Here is a 21,847-nt window from a genome sequence, read left to right as displayed (position 1 = left end):
ACCTTGTTGGAATGATCACAAATTCCGTATTAGGGATTGCTTACATGTGTAGTTTTTTGCACTGACAACACTGTCAAAAAATGCCTGATTTAACTCAGGGCTTAAATGGTCCAGTTGGAGAGTAGAGAAAAGAAAATGAAGACTTTTGTATCAATGTGGGACAGTGTTGTGGCAGACTGGGTTCCCAGTGTGCTAGCCCAGAACAGGCTCCAAGAACTTGTCCTAGGAAAAGAAGCTGAGAAAAGTGCACCACAGATACCATGTTGACTACAAAGTGAAGAGATAAAAAAGATGCAGCTTCATAGTTGAGTAATCACTCACTGATCAGTGAAATAAAGACTATCTATCCTGCCCTCACTCTTTCTGCATGACAAATTAAAGATATCACTGTATTGTATACAGTAATTCACCTAAATTGAAAAATTTGTTTTAATTGTTCAGCAATGTCTGCTTTTCAGAAAAAAAATATCAGGGGACCCAGTGCCAGCAAGATATATAAAAACATCAGTTATATAGCTTTAGAAAACATTTGTTTCAATAGAAGTGTCTTACACTCCTACCCATACACTTTCCAAGTTTGAGCCAATAGTTTTCCCTTTTCTTTAATCCAGCTTTTTAAAAATTATCTGAATTAGAATGTTTTATAAATTATCTCAATAACTGAAATTACCTTCGTAACTATCACAATCAAGTTATTAACAAAGCTATCTGAAGCAAGGTTGTTTATCCATATTTTAGTTATCAAGACATGCAAATTAAATGATGCAAGTAAGTAGATACTGGGGACTGTTCATCAGACATCCCAGACATAATTGTTTATTCAATATAAATGCTTATTGTTACCATGGGCCCAAGTTCTATTTTTTTTTTTAAGATTTATTTATTTAGGGCCTCCCCAGTGGCGCAGAGGATGAGCGCTGGGTTGCGAAGCTGCCCCAAGCCTCTGCAGCGCCGGTTCTATCCCAGGCTGCTCCCCAGCCACCTGAGGAGGGTCCCACATGGTGCGCAGACCTCTCCTGCCGCCTGCTGCTCCCCTCAGCAGTGTACTTCGGTCCTTCTGCCTGTTCTGCTCCCCACTCTGGCTTCTTAGCAGTGGTATTATCCTGGTTAGTGTTTTGTAGCATACATAAACTAAAACATAATATTAAATCCCCTGACATTTATTTCTAATTACATGTTAAGCACAGAGATAGTTGCTCCAATAAAACCAAAACTATCAATGCAGAGTTCATATCCTTAAAGTGATATTTTTATAACATTCAGGATAGAATGAGTTTTTAATTTTTTTAATTTGATTTTTTTCTATTTAGTGGTTATATTATTTTGCTCTCTAAATGTAGTATATTTCAAATTACTATTTGCAATGCTAAGAGAAGAGAAAAACTTTCTTTCATAGATAATACATTTGTTAAGATAATTTAAAAATAGAAGACATGTTTCTAAAATATAAGATTAATAAACTGTCCCATAATAGACCCTATCATTTATAAAATAGTTTATAAAATATAATCTTCATAGAATGTGGAATAACAACTCCTAGCTTTTATAATTTGTTTAATTCAACTTCTAAATGTTTAGCCTATATTTGGTCTCATTTACACATATGGAATTCTGAATTCAGAAATATTCTCTCAGACTTTTTAAAAGCAATCATAATAAATTAAAGAAAAGTATCATCTATAAATCTTTCAAAACATTGGATTTCCTTGACACTATACTCATTTTACTCATCACTTTGATATTTCTCTGAACCAGAGGCCATTTGAGTTATACTGATGAAGGGGAATGGGATTACATGACTTTTTTTTTAATGGATTTTATTATTGTGCTTGATTTGTTTAATCAACATGAATTCACCAAGACCATACCCAGCATATTTAGGAAAGTCAAAGGAATGATTTGATAGCCAAATTGTCCACATAGCTTCTAGGAAATAAGATGTAACATTCCAAAATTCAATTTTAAGAATACCACCTTTACACAGTACTTTCTACATATGCAGCCATGTGAACATGCACGCACTTAAGTGTGTGCACACATGAATGGAAATGTGTAGCTATTTTGAAATTTATCATGAGTTTCACAATCATATAACGCCATTATTTTACTTTGGTTTCATTTATTGAATATGTTTTATATGTTTGCTAATGTATTTTCTACTTCATAACCAGTGTTTGCTCTCTTTTTAAATTATGACTTTTTTTAATATAACCAAAATAATAAAGAATCCTTATAGAAATATTAGTGATATAGCAAAATAATCAAATAATTAAAAATTATGGCTTTTCTTGGTTTATATATATTTAAGATTTATTTTTATTTATTTATGCATATAAGAGCTCGGTTATAGGCCAGAGGTGAGAGGATTCATCAGAGACAGAGTGGGGAGCAGAACAAGCAGATTGACTGAAATATACTGCTGAGGGGAGCAGCAGGCAAGACAGGAAAGGTCTGCTGCACCATGTGGGTCAGCTTCCTGGCTGGGGATTGAACTCATGCTGCAGTGGCTGGCAATATCTTGTTAGTGCTGAGACTCAACTCCTTGAACCACCAGGAAAGCCCTAACTTTTATGTATATTTTTAATAAATTTTCTTTTTGATATTTTTACTATGCACATATATCAGATTTCCTTAAAGTTCTGAACTTGTTATTTTTTTCACCTTATAATATGTGGTGAGTCTTTTCTACTGTCACTTAACATTCTTTGAAAATATGATTCTAGAAGCTGCTTGATATTCATTGCCCAGTTGTGACACATTTATTTTATGACTTCCCTATTCTTGGTCACTGAGTTTTTTTCAATTACAGGGAGACTGTGATAAGCATCTCTTTCATGGGTCTGGGTCTGCCTCACTACTAGTTTCCTTAAAGTTTCCTCTCATAAGTATCACTACAGGGACAAATGGGCCACATAATCTGTGACTCAAGTTTCTGCCGACTTGTCCTCCTGAAGAGAAGTGCTAATTCACAGCTTAAGTATCATACAGCAGTGTCTGATTAGTGTCACCTTGACTTGTCTGATTTTAAAACTCTTCACTCAGACTCTACATATTAAATTTAATAAAATGATTAGGGTTTACATCAGGACTGCATCAAGTCTATAAATATTTTTAGAAACCTGACATTTTTACAATACTGAGATTGTCCATCCAAAGGTAGAGCATGTTTATTCATTTATTCAGCCAGAAACACTTTTCAAAAAGCATTCTACTGATCTTCATATTTATACTATTTATTTGTTATTGTCTTTTTAAAAAGCTTAAATATTTTACACCTTTTCTTGTTGTTACAACTGGCGATTATATATTATGCACCAAATGTTTTCTTTTTCTTTTTTTTTTCTTATTTTTTAAAGATTTATTTATTTATTTATTTATTTATACAAGCACTGGGTACAGTCAGAAGCGCAGGAGGGTGAGAGAACTCACCAGAGCCAGAGTGGGGAGCAGAACAGGCAGAAGGACCGAAGTACACTGCTGAGGGGAGCAGCAGGCAGCAGGAGAGGTCTGCACACCATGTGGTACCCTCCTCAGGTGGCTGGGGAGCAGCAGGGGATTGAACCGGTGCTACACAGTCTGCGGGCAGCTTCCCAACCCAGGGCTCAACTGCTGCACCACAGGGGAGGCCCACCAAATGTTTTCTTTTTGGATATCGCTGTAGTGTAAGAATTTATCTGTTTATATCTCTATTTTGCCTTTATCCACATTACAAATTTATTTTTTAAATCTCTAAGTCACATGGAGTAGAGTACGTAATCATAGCATCTAAAAATTGACTTTTTTTCATTATTCTACTAAGTTTTAGATATACACATTTCCTTGTAATTTTACTTTTTAGTTACCTTTGATTTAATTAAACAAACATTGTAAATTTTTTATAGTAAAATGTTATTTTTGTTTTTGTATATTTCATAATTTTATTTTTTTTTATTTTATTTTTATTTTTTTTAATAGAGGCATGTTTTATTTATTTATTTGTTTGTTTGTTTGTTTTGTTTATACATGCACTGGGTACATCACCAGAGCCAGAGCGGGAGCAGAGCAGGCAGAAGGACTGAAGTACACTGCTGAGGGGAGCAGCGGGCGGCAGGAGAGGTCTGCGCGCCATGCAGGACCCTCCTCCGGTGGCCGGGGAGCAGCCGGGGATCGAACCGGCGCCGCAGAGGTCGCGGGCAGCTTCGCAACCCAGCACTCAACCGCTGCGCCATCGGGGAGGCCCTATTTCATAATTTTAAAGTTCAAAAGCCTCAGGTCTCTGACTTTTTGGTAATCGTCCTATATCTTATTTTCTCTTCTGCTTACCTCTTTAATTAATTAGAATAATCTGGATATATATCATAAATTGTGATGCTTCCTTTTGTCATTTCTTTCCTTAATTATATTTTAGTTCATCAGATATAATTTTTACATAATTTTAGAGCTGTTAAGGCATCTTCTTAGTTTTTTATCTATGTTTCTTTATTATACTCTTAAGTCATGGTTATTTAATAAAATATTTTAATATTTTATAGGTAAAGAGGAAGAGAACTAACAATTGCTGAGCTCATTTATGTGCAGATTTACTCTAGTAAGTATTTAAAATAAATTATGTGTTCTAATCCTAAAAATAACCCGTACAGTCTAGCGTTACTGCCTCAGTTTTATAAATATGCACTCAGAGGTTTAGAGACTATGCAAGTCCCATTCAACAAATAAACTGGTAGAAGAAGGAATCAAATCTGGATCTCTCTATTGCCACAAAATATGCCCTTCTGTTAAACACTTCTAAACTGATTTTATTTTTCTCTTTTAATAATATTCTCACTTGTTTATGTTTTCAACATATCTATAATTACTTCCTAATATTTAAATTTCCACCTTTTTTTTAAGTTTGAACTTAATTAAGAGGGCAACCAGTTTGAATAATTGCAGTTTCCAAATACATGCTCTTTATTCAGGTCACACAGTTCAAATTTTTAAAAATCCTTTGGAATTTTATTATATTTTACAAAACGGATCTAGTTATAACCTTCAGCAAGACAGTTGATGACTAATATGGTATGGGTATAGAGAGGAATTTTTATCATTAATTAATGGCATTGTGACCAACAAAAAAAGAAAACTCTGAAATTATAAATTACAGAACATAAAGGAGGAATGAAGACCCAATCTTCCTACTTTAACTTATCACATACACAAACCCAGCGAGGAAGTTATTTCCCTTAAGGGTATGAGCTGGTAGAGACCATTTATTATCATCATTTAATTACTGCTAATGATAACGATATTTAAACACATGCAGTAATAGTAATATAAAAAAATACAACTAGCTACTTCTGAAGGCTTGTCATTGCTAAACCCTATATGTATATAATTTCACCTAATCCTTAACACTCTGTGAAGACTATACTATAATCTCCTTTTAGTAAATGGGAAGCCTGTGATATGCAAAAAAATGAGTGATGGAGGGGAAATATTACAGTCTGGCTTTTTCACTGCTGTGCTTACTGTTCTACTGGTGACTCCAGGTATCATCTTGCTCACTTCTGGCCTTTGCAGCTGAGATGAAGGCAGGATCAGGCTGCAGAAGGCAAGCTGTCCTTCTGAGAAGGAGGCTTTGTCCTTCTTTTCTCTTTTAGGACACATGTTACTTTGACCACCAGAGTGAGATCCTTCTAGCAACTTCTATTCCTTTGGTCATTTATCCAGAAAGCTGTTCCTATGGTAGCTTCCAGATCTTTCAAGAATCGTAAAATCATTAAAGATAAGAACTTAGACACTGGCACATTCTATTTCATGTTTCCTTAGTTTTGGGACTCCTGGCAATTATAAGTGAATCCAGTATGACCAGTCATACCTTAAAAAGACCTTCCAAGGCACACCTAGTCCTTTGCTGATAGATCTAACTAGTGAAAAATTTTCAGTGAAATAAGTTAACCATGGTTTATAGGAGAATTTAGTCAGTAAAGACTTCATCCACATAATTCCATGTGAAGCATAGCTGCAGCAGATTTTTTGGCTCCCATTAGCCAAAGCATTGCCTTAAATCTATTTTTCATCTTACTCATACACACTTGATTTACATAGAAGCTATTTAACTGATAAAATTACAATGTTCAGATTAATTGAACCTGTATAAGCAGCCAAGTTGGATCATTTAAACCAAAATCAATATTAAGGGCTGAGTTATATGATTGGCTATCTACCCAGATACAGAACACCATTTATTCAGATATCAAATCAGGAAACCACCTCTTGCAAGACCTCAAGCCGGCATCGCACTTCACCCAGCTTTGAATTCTTTGTTAATATCATTCCTGCTACATCTGGCCATGTTGGAAAATTGCCACATTAATCAGCAGCAGAGGGACTTCCGTGAGCTCCTGGCTTCCAGCAGCTGTCACAGCAGCTGCCTCTGAAATCTCAGGTTCACTTCATGGAAAACCACAATAATCATATTTTGGAGTCCAGAGAACCAGCATTCCTGCTGAGTGACCACAGACTCCACATGTGGAAACATAAATACACCTTAAAAATGCAGCCAGTTTTCTAGGAAGTACCAGCTGTTCATCACAGGAAAGAAGAGAACACTTTCACAAAAGTCCATTCCAATACAAGAAAAAAATAGCAGCAAAATAACAGATTTGAAATGGGTAGTATCTCTCATATGCATACATCTCATAGCAATGATAAAGGTTTTCCTTTGCACAGAACAACACTTGTTTCTCATAATTTGCTGCACATAAAAATGTCTATTCATAGTTCTAGACTCAAAGGTTACGACTCAGTAGGCTCTGTGTAAAGTCCTAGACTATGATTTTTTAACAAGTTTCCCTGTGAACCTGGTGCAAGTTGTTTGAACTACACTTTGACAAAGTTTAAGAATTTTGCTCAGTTTGGGGCATGGTGAGAGTATCTATTTATGAAAATATAGTCCTAAGAAAAAGAAGATAAAAACAAAGACACAGTGTTTCTCTGTCTTTTCTTTTTCTCCCCAAACATGAGCTCCATTAGTGCTGTGCACTTTGAGGAGTGAAGATCCAAGTGTAATCTTTGCAGCCAATAATTGTCATTGGGGTGACCAGTCACGTGTTTTTACCTGAAATGAAAGGTTTCCCAGAATATGGAACTTCACATTAAAGGGAGGAAAAGCCCAGACAACATGGCACAATGACAGCTCACAGGCAGGAGTAAACAAAACTGAGTGAGGAAATACCAACTCACTGAGACAAGAGGAGAAAACTTCATGAAGGAACTCATATTCTAGTAGGAACTCAACAAAGACTCATGCAAAGAAAACAGCATTTATGAAGTCACAGAAGTAAGGAAGAATCTGAAAGTACTCAGGGAAATTCATGTGACAGTTAGGAACTCCGGAGAAATGTGGCTAGAAATCAGACCCTGATGTTGCTTTGGAAATAATAATCAGTTAATATTTGCTCTACTGTGATCTGCTCTTGATATTAGAACTGAAACAGAGAAACTAAGAGGAGCCATTGGAATAATGGAGGGATGTGGAGAGGCTGATGCTGAGAACCAAGATAGAATTGGTGGTACAGAAAAGATGCAGTTTTTCAAGAATATTTTGAAGAAACAATTCATAAGACTGAATTAGTATAGGTGACAACTTACAGAGGAGGAGGAGATAACAGTTGCAAGATTTCTACAAGACATGTGATTGTGACAACAATATTAAAAAAGTTTGTTAACAAAGAAGTAACAATTCCTTTTGTTGAGAAATCTAATGATAGTAGATTTAGTCTTAAATATTTGAGTTTGGGTGCTTGGACTGGATATCTGTTACTGTGAAGCAGATCACCCTACAACCTAGTTCTTGAAAATACGTTTTTCTGTTCTTTTTTGTGACTGTGCCCTGACTGAGCTCAGCTGGGCACACATGCTGGAATCCCTCACTAAGCCTGTGACAGCAGTTGGAACTGGAGTTAAAGACTGGCTGGTTTAGATGACACTTAATACTATGCCTTCTCCTTGCTATGTGGTGGCTGTTCCTGTAGAGCTGCCAGTCCTCTTACTGACTAGGTCTGCAATTGGTACAGCATTAATTGCATGCCATTACTTCTTTGAACCTATTGTCAAAGCAATGGTCACAGGATAGTCCAGGGTCCAGGGGAGGGATAAGAGACCTGCATTCTAATGGGTGGAGTGCACAGTGTACAACCATCTTTGATCTACCTCAGTCCTTGTGGGACAGAAGTGTGGAAATGTTTAGGAGATTCTTGGTGAACCTTTGTGTGGGTCTTCAAAAAAAATCAGATTTTGGAAATGTGAATGTGAGTTTTATACTGAAAAATGAACTGTCAAACAATGGATGAGGATCAAGAGGTTGAGAATGAGAAAAGCTTTGCATTTAAGAGGAATTTGGGAGAAGTCAACCAAAGAGAAAGGGGGATGTTAAAAGTCAACAAACAGGGGAGCCACGTACACATGCTATCTTGAGGAGGTCAAGGACAGACATGAAAGCTCTTAATTAGAATACTGTATGAGAGATTTCCAATAAGACTGATAAAGAAGGAGAGATCCTGGCAGGGGCTGCATTATTAGAGGGGAAAGTGGAGCATCCCCTCTGTGAGAAGCTAAGAATAGGTGCACTCATTGCAGGGACTTGGCTGCCAGACTGGGAGAGACAGGAGAAGTTATTTGCGTGTAATGTTTTGTGTGCTTGTTTGTAAGGGCACAAGGAAGAGACAAGTTGAAAGGCATGAAGACAGAGGACCAAAGGAAGGATGGAGATATTGGTGTAGAAAGGAGATGTGCTGACAACAGTGAAAATACTTGAGACAGGAAGAAACCAGTAGAGAATGATGTGGCATAAAGGGGTGGAAGAGGGGAAAACTGATGTCTGTCTCTGCGCTTTGTGAAGATAGGACACCATTCTGAGGAGCCTGAGGTTTCCCACATGCAGCTCTACTTATGACCTTCCATTTCTCTGAAAACTCTCTGTGTTTTGCTTGTTTCTAAAACTCTCCAATATTCAAGTTCCTTTTCCAGGGTACCCTCTCTGATGCAACCAGTCAAAATCAGGAATTCATCCTCAGAACATCTTTATGATATTCCCTCAACTTCAAACTCCATGTATTTTCTGCAAATGTAGAATTCATTAGTATTTTCCAGCATTTTCTATGTTTCTTATAATAGAGCAAAGAAAAGAAAAGAAAAGAAAAGAAAAATTTGGAGGAAGATGAGATTTGATGTGAACATTATGGGCATACAAAAATGGACAAGGTGCAAAAGAATTGGAGAGGAGAAAGTGATTACAAAAGTCAGGTTTTGGGGCCTCCCTGATGGCACAAGGGATTAAGTCTCAACCTAAGAAGTCATCTGCAGCCACTGCAGCACAAGGTCGATCCCCAGCCAGGGAGCTACCCACATGGTGCAGCAGACCTCTCCTGCCTTGCCCATTGCTCCCCTCAGCAGTGTATTTCAGTCAGTCTGCCTGTTCTGCTCCCCACTGTCTCTGGTGAATCCTCTAACCCCCCACACCTCTGGCCTGTATTCCAGTTCTTGTATGCCTAAATAGATAAATCTTTTAAAAAATAAACAAAAGTCAGGTTTTGTTTACTTTACCAATTTCTTCATTTCAGTTCTAATTATTGATCATCAAACAGAAGTATAATTAAGAGAATTTAAGCAGATATCACAAAGATAAAAAACAGTCACGTGTTTATTATGTTTCGGAAAAATAATTGAGAAAATATGGAACAAACTACATGAAATGATAGTTAATTCTTTTATTCTGAGGTATGTAGGTAGTAATAGACTATCTTTTTCTACCTCCTCTTTTCATGTAAACTCTGCTGTAGACAAAAACTGATTAATTGTATGACAATTTAAGAATTGCATATACATATGTAGAATGTTATTTCCAGCTAATACTTTTCCTTTATGGAGACAAACTTATTCAATAGAACACCTATGGATTGAGATTTGAGTATTTCAGTCTAAATAAGCTAGTCAACTGAGCCATAAACTGTGATAAAAATAAAGGTTAACTAGAGCAGTACTTTGTAACATAGGCTGACATCCAATGTCATCTGCGCCCTGGGCGAAGCAACCTCTTTGTGTCTAGTGAAATAAATAAGGCACATAAAGCTCTTGGCCTGAAAAAACAAAATTTTAATGTTGTTGACTTTATCATGTATTGCCTTTAAACATAATGAGAAAATAAAAGTGCATGATAAATAGAATTTACAAATATTTTGTTTTCTAGCAAAGTGAAACATAAGCTCTTGCAAGACACCAAATATGTCTTCCATTTTTATGCCATTGTGCATGGCATATACATTCTTGAAAGAATGGAGAATGAGCACATGAGTGAATAATTGAAGCATATGTATGAAATCAGCTTTATTTGACTATAACCTGGGAAACTATAAAGCAAAATAATAAATCAGCATTGATTATTATTATTAAATGTGATATTCATCTCAGATACTGTATTTTATATAGCAGATTTTTGAATAACATCATTTTTTTCAATGTCATTTGATTATAACATTAATGAGAAAAAAATCTATCCCGATTGACACTAAAAAAATGATTTTATTTGAGGAACTAGTTTCCTTATAGGTTATAGTCATAGTCACAGTTTTTTATTAAGATTTATTTTTATTTATGCATACAAAAACTGGGGTGTAGGCCAGAGGTGTGGGGGGTGGTGGTGGTGAGAGGATTCACCAGAAATAGAGTGGGGAGCAGAACAGGCAGATCTACAGAAATACACTGCTGAGGGTAAGACAGGAGCATTTTGCTGGACCATGTGGGTTAGCTCCCTAGGCGGGGATCGAACTCATGCTGCAGTGGCTAGAGATAGCTTTATAGCACTGAGGCTTTAACCCCTGCACCACCAGGGAGGCCCTAAAGTCAGTTTCCAAGAACCTGTCAATCATATTATCAAATAATGGTCACAAAAATTAGAACCACCTAGTAGATATAGTTACATATATAAATGTTACATAACTTGGGAAACAAAAGAGATGATAAAGAGGCAAATAAGACAAAGCCACACAAATTGACTTCAGAGAAGCTAAGCCACCTGTTCATCAGACTGACATAAATGACCATGACCAAGGCATGCTGGGGTAATACTCAAACTACACTGAAAGGCAGTGAAAACTCACAGAGACTCTAAGTCAAGCTCCCTACAAACCATATCCATTAACTTGTGAAATACAAGGAGGAAACCTAAGTTGGAAGTCATTATTTTAAGAGTTGTTCATAAGCAATGATTTAAATATATATGTTAAATATATATATATAGAGAGAGAGTCCCAATTCAATGTTAGCAATATGATTTTCTATTATTGATAGTATTATTAATATTCATTTAATGATGAAAAATAAAAACTTACAAAATGATAAATATTGTTATGATTTCTACAGCCTGTAATAGGATATTAAAGTATTTGAGGAAAATAGAGAAATACCAAAGGTTCATGTAGGGTACTGTGCATTCCAAGAAGTCTTTATCCCACATCAAGGTTAAAATATCAGTATATTTCCATTGGCTGAATGATTGCATAAATTAATGCTATTCAGAACAGCTTTAACTTGCACAGCTGACTTAGGAAATGTGTGACTAAGCTTCTAAATTGGCATGGAAGGCACATTTACAGGACTTGCCTTATCTCTGCACCACTTAATGCCTTTCACTTCCTCTTATTATCATCATCACTTTCATCACAGGCAGTTTCTCCTTCACTATCAAAAGCCCTTGGAGAATAGTCCTGCTTAAAGCTATGGGTCACTGAAAATGTGGTGTGTCTCTTTCATTTACATTTTGATTAAGTGAAAGTCTCTTAATTTGGGTTATTATTGATACATAAATCTGTGGAGAAAATGAACATGCATTTATAATGCAACCAACATGACATGATTTATTGCTCTTATAAACTGTAAATACAGGAAGAACAAAAGTCCAGCTCTTAGGGCCCTTGGACATGACACACTGCCAGTGACCAATGGGACCACTTGCATCCTCTGTGAAGGCCAGCCTGGAGCTCCCCTTGCCATTGTATCATTACTTCAACTGAACTAGGCTCCAACTTAAAAGCCATCATATGTAAGTCTGTCTACTATACTTTACCGATCTTCCTGTGGAAGGCTGGTGAGTGGTAAATGACAGCTCAAAATGGGTTTCCATACCTGATTGTGGACTTTGTTTGGGGAATTTGGCTACCCCTTGCGGGCTGGAGGTGGAGTGAATTCGCTGGTTGGTAGAGCTGTGGATGCTGCTGGGAGCTACTGCAGAGACATTCTTCCTGGGCTTCATGTCTTGCAGCCACATGGGTGAGGCTTCGAAGGCCTGCATCCTGCGAGCATGACTGTTGGCGTTGACTTTCAAATAGGCCTGGGCCTTGTGTTCCTGCAGCTCTCCATAATTGGCATCCGTCACCCTGCACTCATATAAACCTTCATCCTTTTTCCTCACTTTGGAAATTTGAAGCTTATGAGAGATGTCATTGCCTTGGACTTTCACTGTCTGAAAAATTGCAGGTAAAAAGAAAAAAATGAAGTGCTACATCAAATGATTTCATTTTTATACTTTGTCCTGAGATTGCTAATGTTGGAAATTAAAGGGTCTTTCTGGCCATAGACATAAAGCTTTTTATTTTCTCAGCAGTCAAATCTGAAGGTCTTATTTATCCTAATCCACTAACAACTGGCTTCACAAATTCATGGAATAATTAGTTCAATCTAGCCAGTGCCAAATTCCATTAGCCATGTGGTCACTATTTCCCAGGTTTCAGTAGCTGCTTTGCCATTTTCTAATCATGGATTGACTGTTAATTCTAAGCTCAATTAGGCACAAACCTAGTTAGGGCAAGTTAGTCTGTATGTTTCTTTTCTTCTCTGCAGGCTATAACTCTGAAAGATGACAAAAATATTTTGTGGGTCAATGTGATCAATAATGAGTTTAAGTGAAAATGTGAGGTCATCCTCACACTGGGATGGCTACTAAAGATATAAAGTAGATTTGGTTATTAAAGAATTTTCTTCTCAAATATTTGGTGCAGTCTAACCCATAGTCATGGGTTAGCGTGGATCAAGGTGCAGAATAATATGACCTGAAATCTTATGGCTCATTAAATACATACACCTTGCCATTATAGCATCTCATTATAATGACTGGACCTTGAGATGTCATTAATTATACATTTGAATGATTTTAAAAACTGAAATTAACTCTCTTATTTCTCTTAATAAATTTAAGCTAGGTTAATAGTAAGATTATATTGATATAATTTTATATATAGTTATGAGTATTTGTAATTAGTAAAATTCTATATAATATACAATATTATATATATCCATAAGCATTTTTATCAGAATAGTTTGATTTAATATATGTTGTATATTATCAGTGACTAAAAGAATAATGGATTTCATAAGGTGATTAGACTTTAATGACTTGGCTATTTTGAATGAGACAAAAAAAGTAAAGAAGGCACATATACTGCCACTGGCCATTATACTTTGAAATGACCATAACTAATTAAGAACTTTTAGGAAGTGTACATCTGCTTTTTAAATTTATTTATTTATTTTTTTTACTGACGAAACACCATTGTTTTAAATGTTTGTAAGTATTTTGATGATGTAAGATTTCTCCCCTCAGGTGTGGTCACTGTAGCTCTTCTACAACCACAGCACCCAAAGTCCTTGTTCACTTGTGTTTACATGTAGAGCTGTTTATACAAACAGTATCACATTTGAACTATTTGACATATTTGAACATATTTATGTACATACAAAATTATATTACTGGGCTTCCCTGGTGGTGCAAGGGGTTATTTCGCAGCACTATGAAGCTCTCTGCAGCAGCTACTGCAGCAAGAGTGTTGACCGCCCCCCCTCCCCAGCAGGAGGTGACCCACATTGTGCAGCAGACCTCTCCTGTCTTGCCTGCTGCTCCCCTCAGCAGTGTATTTCAGTAGATCTGCCTGTTCTGCTCCCCACTCTGTCTCTGCTGAATCCCCTTACCACCCATACCTCTGTTCTGTACCTCAGTTCTTGTATGCATAAATAAATAAATCTTTAAAAAATAAATATACTAATACTACAAATATAATTTATATTAACAGATTAAAATATATTATGCTATTTCCTAATAAAGTTTGAGGTATTCAGAGTACTTATATATTTTATTATCCCATTTTACAGTAGAGTAAACTGAAGCTTAGAGGTTTGGGTGACTGATTTTTTTTAAAGATGTATTCATTTATGCATATAAGAACTGGGGTTCAGGCCAGAGGTGCTAGGAATAAGAGAATTCACCAGAAACAGAATGGGGAGCAGAACAGGCAGATCTACTGAAATACACTGCTGAGGGGAGCAGCAGGCAAGACGGGAGAGGTCTGCTGAGCCATGTGGGTAACTCCCTGGCCAGCCTGGTATAGAACTCATGCTGCAGAGGCTGCAGATAGCTTCACAGTGCTTTGCTTAATCCCTTGCACCACCAGGGAAGCCCTGAATGAGTGAGTCTTAATAAGTGCTCAATAGAATCGTCTAGGATGCTCTTAGAAAATACTTTTGTAACAGGGTGGTCCCCAGGAAAGGGGGGAGTTTCCCTGCCCCACCCAAGGGAGGGTGGAGCTGAGCAGGGAGAGGAGAAGCTGCAGAGGAGACTGAGGAAGGAAGCAAGATGAAGCCTAGAGACACATGAAGAAACTGCGCTTGTCTTTTGGTCGTGGACTGGGTGACACAGATGTGGGTGAGACCTGTGGGGAGGTAATAATGGCAGCTTTTATCTTGATTTTAATTTTGCTCTTTTCCTTTCTGACCTGTCTGGTTGTTTCTGACCCTTTTCTGTGGGTCCCCACTGAAAGGTACTTCAGATTTGTGGCAGGCTTTGGGGCCTTGCTCTGGGCCAATCCCATTTGGATGGAGTTTTACCCACGAGGGGACGGGTAACTTTGGGTACTTGATTTAGAAACTGTATTATTTGCCTTTCCTGTATTGTTTCCTAATTGTATTAAAGTTCCTTCCCATTAAAGTCTCATATGTTTTGTGTTGATGCGGCGGATGGCAGAACCCATTTAGAACAGGCAGGTTTGCGGGGTTTGGGCTGCCCCTCTTCCTGCCCTTTAACACTTTCAGTTTGATTAATGAAGAACTAGTAACTGCATCTGTAGGTGACAAAGCTCATAACAGTTTATTTTATCCCCTAAGGAGCTTTGATATCTATTTTCAATATTTTATGGAGGTAACATTGATTTACAATACTACACATGATTTAGAGGGCTAAGAGCACACCTTTACTAGTATCAGTATGTTATCAAAGGAATTATAAAAACTGCTGACATAGGACATATGATCAAATTCACACAGTGGGTAGACTAGGGCAAACTACTTTCTACTTCATTTGGTATTTAGAAAACTTTCTAATTCACTTTCTAAAAACTTTATGAACTATTGATTTTATGAACTATTGGCACGAGTAACAGTGTGATTATGCACCTGATTGGACACTAACCTAGGTCAGGATGTGTGGGACTACTTTTATTACTAATACTTTGTAGGACATGTACTTGAGTGAAAGACAAATAGTTAAATAAAGTTAAAACATTTAGCCATTTATATGTGTATGAAAAATAAAATGTTTCACAAAAAATATTAATAAACAATTTATCTTACCAATAGTTTCTCTACCAATATAGGAAAACAACAGTTTCTGCAATATAATAATTTAATTAAAACATTCTGAAAAGATCAGTGACTATAAATATATATTGGAGTTTCTTTACTTATATCTTATTTTTGTTTGATTTTTTCTTCCAATTGAGATTATACATTTTGACCATATTTTATTCTATTAGTAAAATATATTTTTGACTATGGAAATGATGTATCTCAAATTTTTACCAGCCTATTGTAAAGGCCTCATAATAAATTTATTTTTTAAGCAATTTAAGCATAAATAACATAACATAAAAACAATGCTGGGCATTTTTTAGATTCCATATATATATACATATATATATACAAACACATATTTAACAAATTTATTTTTTATTATGAAACTATTTCATTTCTAGTAATGGAAATTTATTAACAATGGTTAAGGTGCAAAGGAAATAATCTAAAACCCCTCTGGGTTCATCTAGGCTGACAATCAAACAAGCACCAGGGTATAGAAGTTTAATAATAACATGTATACTTCTCATATAAGTGGAGGAGACACAATGTAACTGAGTAGATTGCGCATGAGGACAAGGGAGGTTGAGAGAAGAAAGGGTGTTTACCAGGGGAAAATAAAGTTCACTTTGCTTCCTTCATTGAAAAGAGATATGCAGCCTTAGAGCTGCCTGAGAGAGACCCTTACAGAAAGAAGTTTAGACAGAAATATTTAAAGCAACCTCTCAAACATGGTTGAAGATTATTAGAGCGCTGGTGGTGGGCAGGGTATACAAGTGTACATTTATAGAGGTTTGAACCTATAAACTTTGGAGCATATATAAAGATGTAAACCTACTTTACATCAATAAACATTATTGGGAGGGAGTCTCCATCCAACCTCTAGAACTACTCCCTGAAATCAATATTTTGCCAAAAAAGATATATTTTGACTTTATGTTTATGTCTATATTTATATTTATGATTTTGAGCACCGGCATTAGAAATATATTGTATGCATTATATTGAAAATTGAGTTGTTTTCATTACAATTTCAAGGTATTGTCAGATGTTTTAAATTTTTCTGCCTACGAAGATTTCTGCATGCTAATATTTTACATACTACTAAAAGATGTAATTTCTGTAACTTCAAATGGATATATAACACTGCAGCCCTTAATACTTAAAATTACGTAACTGTTAAAAATTGCAAGGAAAAATTGCCACACATCTCTTTGGATGGCAGAATGATGCTCAAGTAATTGTTTAAATATTGCATGATCAAAATAAACAATTTCATTGTACCAGCTCTAAATCAGCTTCAAATTTTATGTGCCCCATGAGTTAGGCAGGAGTAGTCTTGCGTTTGTAAAATCGCCTCTTTCAGCAACAGTAAATTAAAATATTTTATAAACCAAAATTAATGAACCATTCTGCACCCAGGTCCTGCCTGGCCTTAGCAGGAGCCACCACCCCTGTGGCTGTTGCAGAGATACTCACGCTGATCTTAGTCCCTTCGCTGTCCGGGTCGCGATCTGGCACCAACTCCACCTGCGTGACAAGTAGACACACGCTGGGCAGCAGCTAGAGTTCGACACTAACTGAGCCCACCTCGTGTCCCCAGCCTCTATATAGTTCAGTTGGGTGACTCAGAAACCAGAAACAGAGGGTGGTGGATGTGGGAGGGGAGGGTCGAGGCCACACTGGCTAGGGGTTTTCAGGCCAGAAGGAGGCCACCTTCTTCCCAGCCTTCCATCTGGCTGAGTACGAAGGTGTGAGGGTAGGTTTGTCCAAAACTCAGAGATGGCCGCATGCGCGGTTCCCAGATGGGGCTCAAGAGAGGCTAGAGGCTCAGAGAAAGTAGAGGCTGATTGAAGGATGGGGACTTAGGTAAGGTGCAGACTAAGAGAGGGTGGGTGCGGCTGCTTGCATAGCCCAGCACTCAGAGGCCTGAGTGAAATTTCAGTGGGGGCTGGGGACTGCCCAAGAGGGCTTCCCAGGGATGCTCGGTGTGCATCACCAGGGCTAAGTGAAGGAGGGCGAGGTACCAGGTGGGTGCAAGTCCGCTGAGTACCAGAATCTGCCTCTTTGCCCTAGATTGCTGCAACAGATTTTCCTTTTCTCAATAGGACATGCTGAACTTTTTTTCAGTCTTCCCTTGACATCCTCTCCCTTAGGTCTCCCCCTTTTTTTCTAACCCTCCTTTCCCAGCCTCTCCAGTGCTCCCTTCTGCTCTCCCTCCAGCACTCTCAGCTTTACTCCCCTCTCCATCCTCTCTCATCTATTTTCAAGTTGCCTCCGGTCTCTCCCTTCACTCCCTATTCCCGTCACCCTTCCCACTGCTCCCACTCTGCCTAACTCCCCCCTTCCCCTCTTTTTTCTTCCTTTTCACTTCTTTCCTCCTCCCCTCCAGCTCTTTCATCCCAACCTCTTCCCCTCCTCCCTCTCTCTACCCCTTCTGCTTTCCTCCTCCCCTGCCAGCCCTCTCTCCCAGCCCCCTCTCCACCCCCCACAACCGCCACAGCAATCTCTTCCCAGCCGAATGCAGACATGAAAAGAAATAGCTACAGAGGGTGAGTAGCAGGTATAGGGGTACTGAAAGAATTATGTTCCCTCACCCCACCTTCCCTGATGCATCACTGCAGGAGCACTATCAAGGATTGCTTTGGTAGAAACCAGGATTAAATGGATGAGAAGTTCCCAATTTTAACCAGGATTTTAACCTAGTGTAACCACAACTGCAAAGTCCTGTTCACTCCCTAGCATCCCTGGGCAATTCTCTGGCCAAGAGTGTTGACATATCCCCAAGGGCACACAAGCACATTTTCCCCACCCCCAACAGACTTTGGAGGACTAGGGCTAGATCCCACAGACCCAGGGAATTGTTAGCCAAGAATCTCAGCTACCTGAGAGCCAGCCACCTCAGCCCCAGGCTCCAAGTCATCTGCCCCCCTCAGAAACCACCACTGGATTTCCAAGTACACCGAGGAAGAGCCGCTCTGGAAAGCACAGGACATCTCCACGTTCTGCCCTTCGGTTGCAGTCACATTCCGCGGAAACTCAGTAAATTTTGCTGCAAAACAGAAATGAATCCATTTGGAATATCCACGCCACTTTTGTCAGCATCTTTCCTTGAACATCTTGCTACATTATTCTTGGACATAAGGAAACAGGAACAAAAATCTCTTTATCATATTTCTGGCTTCACCTGACTCCCCAAACCCCCTTCTTGTCTTATTTTTGGTATAATGTCTACATCACTTTGTTGTTGATAAATCCAGAAAATGGAGAGACCAGTAAGTTTGCTGATAACTCTCCTGCTAGCCACGCTGTCCACAGTTAGATACAAACACCTTTTCAGATTGCAGTATTTCCCAAAACTTAAGGGATTCAGTGATGTAAAATTTAAGCAAAGTCGCAGAGTTGACATATGAGAGGACCCTTTTCCTCCAAGTTGCTAAACAATCTATGACTGTTGCATGTAAAAGAGAATGGGCCATGATTACCTATCAAATGCACATTCCTGATTATATCAAAGCTATTATTAGCAATTGCTATTTGGAGACTAAGGCAATAGCACAAGTTGCATACTCTCCAATGCTGGGAATATTTCTCTCTCTTCAAATTAACATTCATATTTGTTCCCATCAAACTACTGTGTTGTAAGTTACCATATATCAATTGGATTTAAGAATCCAATTGATATAGTTCAGATAAACAATATTTTGAAGTCACCAGAGAGATTTTTTTCCCAGCTTTTTCATGACAAATCTTGACACTGCTAGTTTGCAGGATCATGGAATCACGGTGAAGCTTACAAAAACAAGGTGTTCCCTTTCTCCCAAAGGCATTTCTTTAACATGGAATGCTTTGGATAGTTGTTCTTATCTTGACTAAGGAACACTTTGTAAGTAAACGATGATTCACTCAAGCCTTGGAGAGATTAGTGGCTGGTGGAAGTGCACAGCTACAAAGCACACGTGTGGAGACCAACCGAAGGGGCTGCAAGGCTGATTTAAGGTGCATGCAAACACGCACCGCCCCCCCCCACACACTGCCCCCCCACCCCAGACAGTTTTTAGAGAAACACCATCAGCGTCTCTTTTCAACATATTATGAAATCCCAAATGATCTCTATTGAAATGGTTCTGCTTTTATACTTCAAGAAGATGGTAGCTGTTAAGACTTTCGAAAAGGACTTTTCCTGCTGGAAGGAAGAGGACGCATTTCTTGCAGAAATGTTGCAGTTCGGCATTAGCGATGTGATCTGTTCGTGGTGCTGAAATGATTGCTGCAGCCTGCGAGGTCCGGAACAACTGGATTCGGCAGGCTGCTGCCTTTTGTATGCAAGTCCTGTCTGTTTATGGGTCTCAGAGGAGTCTGTTCTTTGATAAACACACAATGCAAACGAAATCACAAGGACCCAAAAAGGGAAATTCTAAACTCATTCTGTTACACAGAGAGGACTGGTAATGGAGAGACCCCATCCACAGCTCTTGTTTTTTTTGTGTGTGTGATGATTATGTATGCATGAGTGGTTACCCTGTGCGCGCGCGCGCGCGCGCACACACACACACACACACACACACACACACACACACAGAGAAGGCGAGCGTGCGTGTGCGCACACATACACGCACACACAAACACACACGCACACACTGTGTTTGTGTTCACCAAGGAAGCTACCTCATTATAAGGTACCAACTAAATTTGCTCTCAAATTTAGCTTGCCTGCTGTTTAATAAACTTTGAAGAAAAAGCCAAACAGAACACTATTTGCACAACCTAAACCACTGCTACTTGCTAGGAGCCTCATGACATCTGTCTGGCCATTCTTTGTAGAGAACACGCATACACACACACACACACACACACACACACACACCACAAGCAAATGTATATTTGGCAACCAGTAAGACTTACCTTGAGAAGAAAGCCCTTGCTGTACATATAAAATCGAAAAGAAAACAAATCCAACATACGCCAAAAAGATCCCCATCATTCCAAAAGGGTGGGGAGGGGGTCACATCAGTGTAGCCAAGAGCCAAAAATCCTAAAAGAAAGGGATGCACATCTATCTATCAGAGGCCGGTCCAGAGCCCAGGGCGCGTCGCTGCACTCACCCAGCTGCTCTCAGCTCGGACAAGCTGGGGGCAGGTGGGGGCGGGGTGGGTGCGAACGCGGAGGGTGAACAGCTGCTCCGAGTCGGCTAGTCGAGTCCAGACCCGGCTGCGGCGAGGGGAGTGTCTCCGCGGCCGCGCTCGCGGTACCTGCAGCTGGTCCACGTCAGCCGCTCGGCTGCGTGCTCGCCTCCCCCATGCCAAGTCGGCCTCGCGTGGGGATGGGGGTGGCAGTGGGGTGGGCAGAGGGCCCGGGGGCTCAGCCCTCTCGCCGCCGCAACTTTGCTCCGACCGCAGCGAGGGCGCTTTAACCCTGTGAGCACCAGGGCACGGGACTGGGCGACTGTGTCCTCCCTCCAGAGAGATGGAACGTCTATTTCCCCCTCCCCAACCCACCCCCAATTTTGCTTTATCTCCCCATGGACTGAATCTCTCTCTTTCAGCGGATGGGATAGCTCTGTTGCTGAGAGGGCCCTACTGCTCTAGGATGGCGCTGTCCTCCGGGCTCCGGGCTGGAGATTGGAGGAGGAAGTTGGGGCCTGGATGGAGAAGGGGTAGGGGGATGGGTGAGAGAGGCTGCTTTCGGGCGAAGAAAACAGCCATTTGAAGGAAATGTCGCTTAACCAGTTATTAACTGCTCTAACTAGAATGAGCACAGGCTATTATTTCACACGAATTTATTGCTGAACAGCCTCCAGTAGGAGAGAAGCAGCTCATGCAGGCGACACACCGCTTTAGCTGGCAAACAGAAGAGACAAAAGTACAAAAAGTCACATATTGAGAGAATTTTCCAGAAGAACAGCACAGCAGACTAGGTTTACATTTACTTGTTTCTAAGATTCACATACTCTCTGCTGTCCCTGCCTCCATCTCCCTTTTATTTTGTAGTGAGGGAGGGATTTCAAATACCATTAAGGGCTACATTTCATGGGGTTTTGTTTTATTTGCCTTTGTTTTGCATAACAGTGATTATTTTATGTTCTCTAGGATTATGTGTATAAGAAAAAAATGTTTCATGAACTAAAAGCCCAGTAAGTTTTTGAGTTGGGAACAAATATAGTTATCTGCTCTGGAGAAAATTTGAGATGTATATTCTATTTCTTACTAAGAAT

The 21,847-nt window shown here is 39.0% G+C and overlaps 1 protein-coding gene across 2 annotated transcripts in view; it reads right to left on the bottom strand.

Annotated features, from left to right (window-relative positions):
• The window catches only part of VSTM2A (V-set and transmembrane domain containing 2A), a 28,337-nt gene extending 7,574 nt beyond the window's left edge, over positions 1-20,763 (bottom strand). For both annotated transcript variants that reach the window (XM_037520857.2, XM_037520853.2), the window contains exons 1-4: positions 20,539-20,763; positions 18,519-18,685; positions 17,113-17,163; positions 12,142-12,478 (exon numbers count right to left, since the gene is read on the bottom strand). In XM_037520857.2, the coding sequence (XP_037376754.1) occupies positions 12,142-12,478; positions 17,113-17,163; positions 18,519-18,685; positions 20,539-20,617 (634 nt within the window). In that variant the 5' untranslated portion in view covers positions 20,618-20,763. The remainder of the gene's footprint in view (positions 1-12,141; positions 12,479-17,112; positions 17,164-18,518; positions 18,686-20,538) is intronic.
• Between the last annotated feature and the right edge of the window lie 1,084 nt (positions 20,764-21,847).

This window comes from Talpa occidentalis, unplaced genomic scaffold (assembly GCF_014898055.3).
Source record: "Talpa occidentalis isolate TD23 unplaced genomic scaffold, MPIMG_talOcc4v2.1 talOcc4.10, whole genome shotgun sequence".
Taxonomy (NCBI): domain Eukaryota; kingdom Metazoa; phylum Chordata; class Mammalia; order Eulipotyphla; family Talpidae; genus Talpa; species Talpa occidentalis.
Note: the sequence above shows the minus strand (reverse complement) of the source record. Positions and strands in the feature narration are given on the sequence as shown.